This window comes from Hibiscus syriacus, unplaced genomic scaffold (genome assembly GCF_006381635.1).
Source record: "Hibiscus syriacus cultivar Baekdansim isolate YM2019G1 unplaced genomic scaffold, ASM638163v2 tig00110198_pilon, whole genome shotgun sequence".
NCBI classification, from domain to species: Eukaryota; Viridiplantae; Streptophyta; class Magnoliopsida; order Malvales; family Malvaceae; genus Hibiscus; species Hibiscus syriacus.
The window spans coordinates 1,076,741-1,089,508 of NW_024062623.1; the positions used below are offsets into that span (position 1 = coordinate 1,076,741).

The 12,768-nt window shown below is 31.3% G+C and overlaps 1 protein-coding gene across 1 annotated transcript; it reads right to left on the reverse strand.

Moving 5' to 3' along the window:
- Positions 1-4: 4 nt before the first annotated feature.
- Positions 5-3,170, reverse strand: LOC120218568. The gene is made up of 2 exons (XM_039215497.1): positions 3,105-3,170; positions 5-2,929 (listed from the first exon to the last, which is right to left on the reverse strand). Exon 2 carries the CDS (start codon positions 2,855-2,857, stop codon positions 68-70), a length of 2,790 nt encoding a protein of 929 aa, XP_039071428.1. The 5' UTR covers positions 2,858-2,929; positions 3,105-3,170; the 3' UTR covers positions 5-67.
- Positions 3,171-12,768: the final 9,598 nt, after the last annotated feature.

Genomic DNA, 12,768 nt, shown 5'->3' on the forward strand with positions numbered 1-12,768 from the left:
AGATGCTTCACTGACTGGATCAAACTGATTTAGAAGAGAAATATCTACAGCATATTCAGCAAACTTCTCAACATTTTTCAGCACTCCCCATAACCTTATTTGCTAGTTTTATTTCCGTAATAAAAGCACCTGAGCATGTTTTCACCATTTCCTGGTCTTCCTTGGAATGAAACTGCATTTCACTATCCGGTTCTCCTGCTTTATCTTCAACAACATTTTCCTTACCATAATTACTAAAAGCACCAACAGAAACTGACGGATTAAGCACTTCTGCAACCAAAGTATTCAGATTACTTGGAGCAACTTCCTTGCCCACTTTAATCTTCAGACGTAAGCAACTGGTTGAAGGGTTACTTAGCCCACTTTGATCTCTTCTTTTTTGACCAGCCCGGTTTTTGTTTTGTTTCCTGCTACCCCTACCTTTGGAAGGTTCTTGGTTCTGCACTTCATTACACAAAAGATCAGGACATGGCTCAAGAAATTTTGTAATATTATTGAACAATCCCCAAATGGAAGAACGAGCTGGTTTTGACAAGCAGCTTCTCTTCCTTCTTGAAGCTTTGACATGGAATTCAATACTTTCATGTGGAAGCCGCAGCTTTTTGCTACTGCAGTTCCTAGCACCCCTTTTTGCAGGAGCCTTTCGGCTTGATTTACTTTTCTGTTTTCTCCTTCGAGAAGAGGAAGATGTAGTTGGACAATTTTTAGTTTCTGAAACACAATCAACCTTATTAATATCCTTTCTTTCATTTTCCCTTTTTCCAAAACAGTCAATTGAACTGCTAGAACTAATTGCAGCACAAGCCTCCTTTGTCAAAAGATGTGGTGTATCCAACCTCCCAGCCAAGCCATTTTCACCAACTTCAATGGGTTGACATGACAAAGAAATTGATTTATCAGAAAGACAGTTTGCACCTAGCTCAAAAGAACTCCTGCTCGAGTTGCAGACCTTTCCTTTAGCATTAATTGTTTCACTGGATGTCTCAACCTTTGTAGCCGCAGGGACATCAGTCCCCTCATAAACCTCTGCAACGCCATCTCCTGATGGACTATTAACATTCTCACAATCAGTTTGTTCATTCTGCTGTGTGTCCAATGATATGCTTGAAGCCAACAACTCAATGCATAAATCATCATTACTTCTAATTTCCATTGGTTTGGTAGAACTTACCAATGAGATATCACTGCTACTCAGATCTTTCCGGTTATGCCAGTTATAACTACCCAATGAATCACCTGTTCGTTGTAAGTTGGAAATTGTCTCAGCACAACATGAAGACGATATCTTGCTGCACAAATCAGATTCTATAATGGGTGAAGCACCACTTTCCCCATCAATAGAAGGACCAGTGATAGTGTTACTATCCTTCAGGTTATTTTGTTCAGGACAATCACTCCTGCAACCACTAATGGCTATTGATAATGGAACCAAGTTACTATCCTGAATAGATGGCATTTGGTTGCAAATATTAGTCTCAATCTCAGTTAATATCTCTCGTTTTTCTTCCATGGCTACTTCCAAAGAGGAACAATAGGTACTTGTATCATCGTTACTCCTCTGTTCACTAGTTGCATCCATTAAGTCAAAGGGCACTTCAAACTTCCGTGAAGGCAATATTTGGTTCAGAACATCAGTCCCTTGACTCTTTACCGCATCAATTTTCTCTTCACACTTATCTTCCCTATATTCCACAGTCCCCTGCAGAATGGAACCATTAACCTTCTCATCATCCTTCTGATAATCCTGTATAATGGAATTTCTAGGTGAAGCAGACACAGTGTTCAGTTCTGATGGCATTTTGCCGCCTCCTGAAACATCATTTACTGAGTCATGATAATCAACTATACCCTGATTATCAGTCAAACAAACCCCACCTTGTTTATTGCCCATACCTTCTTCTAACATCAAGCCAACCATATGCTCATCATTGCCACAGCTTAAAGAAGCAGTGTTCTCATCCTGAGACAAGCCCGACGATCCATCCATAGCAGTTGTACAATCCACTCCAGAAGATCCACTTTTTTCCAAGCACACATCAGTTTTTGAATCATGAACATCAATGTTCCCCACATTTTCATTCAAACAAACCCCATGATCACCAATCCTATCACCCTTAAGTTCATTTGAACCATACTGAATTTCATTCAAATAACCCGTTAATTTCTCTGGCCCAGAACGATCTAGATTTTCACCTTGATTAGCATTTAAACAAACCACAGTATCACCATAAATATCACCAATCAATTCCTTTGATCCAGCACCATCTAAATTCTCACTCTGATTTCCATTGGAACAAACTGTACTATCACCGTATGTATCACCCCTCAACTCCTTTGGAAAAGAAGCATCCGCTTTCTCATCTTGATTTTCAATTGAGTAATCTGAATCATTCACACTTTCGCCCTTATCTTCCAAACAAACCACAGTATCACCAGTTCTGTTGCCCATCAATTCCTTCAAACCAGAATCACCCATAAGCTCACCCTGATTATTTCCCACACAAACCAAACTATCACTGCACATATAACTCATCAATTCTTTGGAACAAAAGGCATCAGCTTTTCCACCCCCATTTTTCTTCAAACTGACTGAGTTTTCACAACATTCACCACCCATCAATTCCTTCATACCCGAACCAACTAATTGGACCTCACACTTTATTCCAACTCTGCAATCAATATCACCAGAGCTTCTGCAACCAGTGTTTTCATCTTCACCCGGTTCAGCAGCACAATCCCCATTAGAATCAATCACAACACAGTCCCGTTGCTCAGAGACAAGTTTCTCCATTGACTCGGGGCAGCAATGTTGCTCCGCAGCAGCAACTTCAAGCGAAGGTTCGTTAACCAAAGTCATCTTCCCAAACGAACCCGATCCAGTTGTTTCCAAACAAATTATCAACAATGCAGCAAACTCATTACTCCAAACCTAGATAAGAAGTGGAAAAAAAAGGAAAAAAGAAAATTGACCCAATCATCAAAATCAAGCTTATCCCATTCACTAATACAATGCACCCTCAAATTCACCGCCAACGAATCCCTATCTCCCTAAAATCACATCGTTTCCCATAAAACCTTAATAAAATAAATAAATGAAAACATACCTTGTCAAAGTTCTCTCTGAGAAGAACCCCGGAGAAAACCCTAGAATCCCTTTTCTCTGCACAATCCAAAAACCCTTCATCTCAGAATCTAAACACTAATGCATATAGGGGGGAAAACATAATTAAAAAAGGGATAAAACATTGAAATAATTAACCACGAAGAAAAAATAAATTTAACAAAACAGAAGTGAAGAAAAGCATCATACTTTGTTAGAGAGAAGATAAACCAGGCCGTTGAAGAAAGGATGAAAAAAAAGTCGTTTTATTATTTTTTTATTTTATTAAAAAAATGGATTTTTTTTAATAAACCTGTTTGGGGGAAAGGAATATGAGAGAGAAAACAAGGCAATGAAAAATGAAAAAAATGTGTTGATATGAAAATACTTTGGAGTATGGATTAGAATATTAGTAAATGTGTGGTGTAGAAAGTATAAAGGTTAGTATTTTATTTACTATTCGATAGTTAATTAAAATATTAAAAATGTTTAAAAGAAAATCTCGAAATTGAAAGGACAATAAAAAAATATTAAAAAATATTACAAATTAAGACTACTATCGTTGAACAACACATCCTCAAATTTTATAATTGTGTTGGTTTTCGCTCTGTCGTTGCAATTGAGGCCCCTGGTCAATGCTACAGTTTGAATTTTCTCCCAGGTCAGTAAATGTTTCACAGTTTCCACTATGATTTTCATCAGCAACATCATCGTAGAGGTTCCTCGGGACATTCAATCTCTCATACACCACACAGTCCTCATGCGGAGATCCTATTTTGGTAACCGTTCAAGTATCTTACCTTATTTTCACCTTAAGAATTAAGATTCTTTTTTTAGAATCCCCCCAACACAAAACTACCTAACACGTTATTTCATTTTTTATGCAAAATGTCCCATATGGTTAAATGCACCTATAACTGAAATTTGCAGTTAGAGTAATGTATTATGCTGATACAAGCATGCAAATGCAGACTACAAGCTAATTCATGAATGTTTCCCTCATGTTTCTCCTCTCCGACAGCAACACCAGAACGGTCAATCTGAAAGTTTGAAGAAAAAACATCACAAAGATTCATTACTAGCAATGAAGTTCTTGAAACAAATTACAGCAGCAGTAGTACGTGTTTGCTCACTCACTTTTTCACGATAAGATGTGCTTCATATGTTTGAGAGGCTCTTTGCGAGGGGTACAATTTCAGTTCCTATTTCTTGAAGTTCTCTCCATATCTATAGAGTCTGCTACATGGAATAAGCTATATTAATTTTGGGGGATATTTTGCAAGCATTTCTTCTCTTTGCAATAAAAAGATTCTGCAAGTCCGTTCATTGAACAACAAATTAAGGAGAATGAAGTACACAACACTATCCCAGAAAAAAAAAAGCAATAATATCTCATACAAATACACCATGAATATGCAAGAATAATCAAACACTGATATAGTAAATGGTTGAGGGGTTGAGAGGATTCAAGGTGACTGGGAGTTTAACTTAATCCGTTAATTATACAAATATATTTATAAAAATGTAAAAACTATATATAAAAAGTATAAAATTTATTAAAAAAGTTGCAAATTATTATAAATCCGTTATTTTTGGTTAATTAATTTAATTTATGATAAAGTACATAAATGGTTATTTGAAGGTGATGTTTTATTGAGTCACCAACTATTAAAAGTTATAAAATGGTCCATCAACTATAGATTATTACTTTATTGAGTCACCAACTATTAAAGTTATAAAATGATCACCCGACTATTCATATATTTCAAACTCGTCCTTTTCCATTAAAAAATTGATGGGTGTTTGAGTTAGATATTAACTTGTTGATTGAGACATGATAAAATCTGATCACAGAATCTTAAACGACTATAATGGTTCAAACAATTATGGGATGAGATTTTATCACATCTCAATCACCAGGTTAATGTTCAGCTAAGAAGAACGTCAAATTTTTAACGGAAAATGATGATTTTGGAATATATGAATAGTTAGTGATCATTTTGTAATTTTTAATAATCGAGGAACTCAATAGAGCAATGTCCTATAATTAGGAGACCATTTATGTACTTTACCCTTTAATTTAATAAAAATATAAATTCAAAGGTAAAAAGAAAACGGATAATGAAAATTATATTTAAAAGTTCAAAAGCCAAAAATATCATTAAACAAAACTAATATTGATAGCACACATACTTAAATTCATCGAGACACGTATATAGTTGTCTCAAAGTAGACAAGTGATTGTTCATAAAGATCATCGAGTTCCCATTCGATATATATATATATATATATATAGTACTAAGATTGTGACAAACACTGAAATATTCATAAACTAGAAAGCTATTATTCTTCGTAAACCCCCTCCATGCTAGAGAATTTCAGGCTCCGAGCCTAAGCTTGTATAGGCAACTTTAGCTATAAGATAACTGCAGCAGTCCTCAACTCCCTCGCAATCTTCCATTACATCCTCTCTTGTAAGTTTGGTTGCATCGGCTGCACTCGGAACGCGAAAGGCATCTGCGAGTTGTAGTCTGCCGCCGCACGAGCAGCTCGCTGGTATTCCTGGTGATCCATCTGCACTCTCGTGTCGTAAGACATTTGCTTTTATTTCTGCAAATTAAAACAGAAATGAAAAGAGAGATGTAAAATTTTAACTATCTGCATATACCCCCATATTCATGAAAGTTGGACAATAACGTAAATAGCGTTATTGTGTTGTTGGTGTGCAATGTCACATGTGCGTGTATGTATAGTTCTTAAAGAATCCAAAATTAACTTTCAATGGTACATGAGAAAGATTTGACAATGTTTCGATGAAAAAACCTGTACTCATCATTTAACGATATATATTCATAAATAATTTTAGGGTAGAAGCATATATATTAATAACAAAAAAAAATCCATATGAGGGTAGACATAAATAAAATTTCAAGATAGGTATCATTAGTAAAATGAATAACTAAAATAAAGAAATTCGAATTTTAGGATGGGCACTAAGTTCCTCTTACATCCGCAACCGGTGATATGATCCAATTACACAGTGTAAAACTTTTTAATTTTACACACACTTATGACCGTTGGATGATTAAAAATAGACTATTTAGATTAATCGTAAGAAATGAGAATATATATATATTATATTTTTTATTAAATTTGTTGTTGAAATGTATCAAATATTTTTTTTCACGTCAAATACATGCAAACATACATATTTTACATTCATAATTAGGTTGTTTATGAATTACGTATGATTTCATTATTATTTTAAATGCATGCACAAATCCGACACTATCTTGTGCACATATTAATCACCCTTTTTCCCTCTACTTCACATACTCACGTCTATATCTATATTATATATTAAGTTTTTAATTGATCTGGTGTCAAGAGTCAACATATAATATAAATATTTTATAATATAATTTTTTGTTATTTTATAATAATATTAAAATAAAATAACCAAAATTATTATTAGAGAATAAAATACACATGATCGATAAATTTTGTGTGATTATTACGATCGAAATACTTAAAATGATAACGTTTATAACATTGTATATCAATATTCACTTAGAAAAAAATAAACACCTAAAGAGGATAAAATTTATGGTTTTTATATATATATATATATATATATATATATATTTTTTATTTTTTTTATTAAGCATACTTTAGATATTTGTATTAAGCATACTTTAGATACGATAGCAGAAATTGAGGAAATCTATTCCTTCCTCAATCTCAGAGGAAAGGCGGCCTTGAATGTCTTTAAAATTAAAAATACCTAAATTTCTTTAAAATTAAAAACCGCCAAAACCTAAAATTCATAATTTTACACACTGTTTTCAGCCATCTTCGACCAACTCCTGCCATTAACTCTGTCGTCACCTACTCTCTAACTGACCATCACCTTTATTGTCATTCCAAACCCCTAAATATATAAATCTCTAAATCATTAACCCTGAATTTTAAAGAGGGGTTTTAGCTTAGATTTAATCCCAACAATTCCACTCACTAGGAGGGGGCGAAGGGAATTTACAGCAAATTTCCTGGGGTGGGAGGCGGGACGATCCGTGGGAAGAGGAGAATTTTTTTAAAAATATTTTTTTAATTCTCTTTAAAGTGTTATAGTATTATAAAATATTTTTAATATATTTATTATATATTATGTTGTGTGTATTTTAATTTTTTAAGGATAAATTATGTATCTAATGATTCAATTATTCTCGTGATTTTGTTTTAGTCATCAAACCATTTGTTTTTTAAAATTATAATTTAACGTTACGTTCACCGTCGTTAAAAAAATTAATGGAATCCAATTCCACCACTTTCCCATGTTTGGTTTAAGTTTTCAAAGGGGGAACTGAAATTCAATTCCTTCAAGGGAGGGAAAGTAAATTCCATTTATAACATGATGAAATTAGAATCATTTGGAGGAGGGAATGTGAAATTTGACCATACTACCTTCATCAATTTTTTGGTATTCGTGTCGGATTTTTTTTAAAAAAAATTGGGATCGTGTAATACCCCAAAAAATTTAGACAATGACTAAAATGAAAATTTTAAAAGTTTGATGGTCAAAGTATAAAACTTGGGAAAAGTTTAGGGAATTAAGTGATAAATTTCTTAAAAAGATTTTTATTCCATAAATATATGGTTTACTCTTGAGATTAGAGTTTTATGGAAATCATATTGTTGGATTTGAAATTTAGTAAAGAAAGAGTTAAAGCCGGTAAGGAATCGGTAAATTCTGATCGAATCAGAATTTTACAAAAATTTGAAGGATGTTATATAATGGTTGGAAATATTATTGTAATATTTTGGATCAGAGAAATTTGGTTTGAAATTGTGCAATTTTTCAGATTAAATCGAAACTGTGAGATTTAGTGACTAAAACGCAAGATTTGAAAATTCAAGGTGAATTTCGGAAGTCAAAGACAAAATAAATTATATTTGACTTTGTAATATCAAATGGCTTGGTTTTATGGTGAATCAGAATATTCATTAAGGGTGATTTGGTCTTTTCTCAAGTGAATGAATATTTTATTTTATTATTGTAGAATATAATTCAAACAAAGATGAAATGCACTCAAAATTTCATCTAAATTTGCTATCTTCTTCTCCAGCCAACGTGGGCTTCTTCAAAGGTAAGAGCAAAGCTTCAATTCTATTTTCAAGTCATTTCTTTAGAATTATGAGTATTATGAAAATAGAAAATGATTATTTGCGGAAAACGTTATCATTTGGTACTAATATTGCATGATAATCTTGCTTGATTCAAATATCCCCAAATCTGAAAATTTTGGTTTATACTATGGTTGTTAACTTGATGATGATTATTGATGATTTTGAGGTTGTAAGAACTGATGAAGAACATAAGGATGAGGTTAAAGAAAAACAATGTAGATTTTGGGAATTACAGTAGGTTCGAAAATTCACCAGAAAATATATAAAATAATTTGGAAGTTATTTTTATATACTGTGTTCATATATGGATCTAGTTTTGTTTAAAACAGACGGGGGTCAAATTTCAAGTTGTATACAAATATGTATGAATTTTTAACTGAGTAAAGGTCAGAAAAGTCGGACAACAGAATTCTGTACAAAACAAATTCTGTTAGTGAACTTTGAAAATTCACCATAAATTGTACAAAATGAATTAGAATGAGTTCTTTATATTGATAGATTCGTATTCGAGTCTAGTTTTAACGGAATAAACGGAATTGATTCCAGGTCTATATCAATACAGAATAAGATTCTTTAAGGGTAGTGCAAGTTGTCTGAATTCTGAAAATTTATGGGTTGAGTGCAAGTTGTCTGAATTCTGAAAATTTATGGGTTGTTGTGTAAGTGTTGTATAATTGATGTACCATGCTGGAAATTGTTGTTTGAGAATTGAAAAGAGTGTTAGATGTGAAATTGATTATTTTGGGAAGATTGAAATGATTGGTGATTTAAGGACAACAATTGCATAGTTGGGGTACTTATATGTATTTATGCTTTTGTAAAAGCATTTGAATGGAAATAATTTCAATGTTGGAATTTTTGGTATTAAGAATTTAAGTGGTAAAATGGTGAATACCATTTTGAGTAAATTGGAAAAGTTGGTTCCAATGTTATAAGAAATTTTTAAGAGTTGAATATTTTGTTAGATGATGAATTTCAAATATAGTATGGAGATATGGTGGAATGTATTTATTAGTAAAATACTAACATATGGATTATTATGAATTGATTTTTACAGATTGTGATTGATTTGTAATCGAAGCAAATCAAATATAAAAGGGCTTATGGTGGACATAGTGAGGCTTATATTTTGAAAGACATAAAGTGTCAAGGTGAGTGCAACATGCATGAAATTATACATGGATATTTTATACATCATAAGGAAGACTTGCGATAAGTTGACCTTGTTTATATCGGCATGATTTTATATCATTTTTATAAATTGACATTGATATGTCAAAGTATGAAACTAAAATGCATTGATCATGAAAAATGTGATATTTTACCATGAATGTTTTCGGGTATGAACTGCCCAATGTTAAATATTGATGATATACTTTGCCATGGATTGATCGAATAAATAGACTATGCCCAAAGTAAGTCATTGAGGGACAGGGTTATAGTTGGCATTCATAGAGTATAGCAGCTGCAGGTTTATATTAGCACTATAGTGTGTAAGGACACTAAGTGCAGGTTTATATCCGGATTTGCACTATAGCGTAATCTTAGTGTAGGTGGTGGGCAACACTTATGTGTATTGTACGGATTAGCACTATGGCGTAAGCTTAGTGCAGGTTTAGCACTACGGTGCAGGTATTTTACTCGTATACCCAGGGTCCTCAGGGTGTTATATTGAGCTATTGTCTATGGTTTATTGACTATGGATTATGTTTTATTGGTTAATAATGGTAACCATGCAAATAAGCTTATGAGCTTGCGGAATAATGACAAGTATATTGAAAAAATAATATATAATAAGCTTATGAGCTTATGGAATTAATGGTAAGTATTTGGTAAAAATAAGCTTATGAGCTTATGGGATGAAAGTTAAGAAATTTTATATTATTTTGATCATGGTAAAATATTGAAGATGTTATTAGCATGGTTTTATGGCATTGGATTTGAAATCTAAATTCATGCATGAATTGTAATGCATTATATATTGTTTTAATTGCCTTACTAAGTTTATACTTAGCGTGTAATGATTTTCACGCGTAGGTAAAAAGCAAAGAATAAGAATAAAGAGTTCAGAACGACATCAAGCATCGAGAGGTATATTTCAATATCAGTAAGACATCCTACGATGGATTTGATTTAGATAGTGGCATGTAATTTGATAATGTTAAATTTGATTTAGATAGTGGCATGTAATTTGATAATGTTAAATTTATTTTGTTAAATAAATTTTGGAAATTGTTATAGTGATGAAAGGTTAATTTTTATGAGATTTATATATGAAATTTTCGAAAGTTACTGTAGCATGAATAATAACCCCGTTTTAAATCAAATTTTCCAGATTGTTAAAGGGGTATCGATTCCCCTGCTACAGGGAATCGATTTCCCAACTGTTCACTGTTCACTATTCGAGTATTATTCACTATTCATAATTAAAAATATTTTGAATTAAGTTGGTTATAACGAAACGTAATTTTTATGATATGATAATTTTATAATATCATTTACTATTTTAAGAAAATAAATTTTAAATCGCTTTCGAATCGTAAAATGATTTTAGAAAATACGGGTGACATCCGTAATCTGTATAGGCATAATTATACGGGTTATGGGTGTTACAGATCGGGTCGGGTTTTTTAACACTAAAACCACTTTAATAATTAACAAAAGAAACTAACACTAAAAAAACTTCATATTCAGAACACTCCCTTTTAAACACTAAAATCACTTAATGAGTTCGAATATTAATAATATTAAGTAGCTGAAGTCATTTGATTGATTATTAATTCTATTATAATTAAAAATTTATGATGTCGTAAATTTAAATCATTTTAGTATTTAAGTAATTGATATTATATAGTAAGTAATGCATTAAATAAATTAGGCAAAAGGGCACGGGAAACTCTTGTACTTTCAAAATAAATCAATGTGGCCGCCAAACTAAAAAATAATAATTCAATGAGATCCTTTGCCCATTGTTTTTCGTCATTAACCAACGACTTCTTTAATTCTTTTGTCAGTGCCCTTTGTTTAATATTGTTATGAATAAGAATATTTTTTTGATTTAAATACAATTTTGAACATTTTATTTAATTAATATTATTTTAATCATATATTAATATAACAATAATAATAAATGTCACATCATACATAGATATTAATAAAATGGAATAGATATTAAATTGAACAGTTTTAAAGTTCAGTGACAAAAATGAACAAGAAAATATACTTGAGTAATGAATGATGTGATTTACTCATTTGTAACAACATTAAAAGTAGGCACTAGCCTACTTGACGTGCCATGTCAGCACGAACTAACAGAATCGTTTATTAATGACATAAAACGTTGGTCAAAGGATTACATTGTATTCTTTTTTTAGTTAGATGGTCACATTGAGATAAAAAAATAGTAAAATAGCCGTATTATTATTTTTTGAAGTATAAAAACTTCTCGTGCCCTTTTGCCATATTAGTATGTTGAATCAATTCTAACAATGAGTTACCTGGTTTAAAACTTTTAACATAATGGTATCAAAGCCGAAAGACTAATAAAAAAAATGTTAAATGGATAGCCCTTAAAGGACAATAAACATTCATTAATAATAGTTAGTATAGAAGTGGGAATTGGGAAGTTAAATAAAATTTTAGAAAATCGAGGAGAGATTTATGTAAACTTCTATCAAACCCAAAGTGTTAGTAAGAAATTGCTAATTTGGGTTTCGGTTTCAAAATAAAAATAGGTTTGAAGGTTTAATTTTGTCTTTTAAAGCTTAATTTTGAGGTTAGTACAATTTCTATGTTTGCTTGAATACAATTATTTGTTTTTTTATTAGTTGATTTATAATTCTAAATAAGATGTTGATAGATGTCTTGAGATCAAGATATTTGTAAATAGAGATGGGCATGGACGTTGAGAGACATAGTTATTAAAAACATAGCTATTTTTTAATACATTTAAGATTAAATTAAAATAAAGTATAAAATTTGATGATTAAATTTATTATTGAGTTAATTTTATTAATTCATACATCTTAATTTTAAGAGTTGAATTTTAAGTTAGGGACTTTAATAAATAATGTTAAAATTAGTCCAAACGTTTATCAAAATGAACACTTTAATCCCTATTTTTTTGAAGCACTTTAACTCTCAATGTTTTAATTTTTAATCAAAATGACCGTTGCTAAATAAAAACTATTAGTTGACTAATGATTGATACATGTTGTTGATATGATATTTTTACATATACTAATTTGTTGATCTTACATATATCACATCATTTAATATGATGATATGACGCATATCACATCACCTAAAGTGATGATATAATTTATATCACATCATTTAAAGTGATTATGTGATATGTGTCACATCATTTAATATGATGACATAATATATGTCACATTATTCAAGGTGATGATATGTTATATGACACGTCATCAATTAAATACATGTAAAATATTAAGTTAATAATATTTGTTAATCATTAG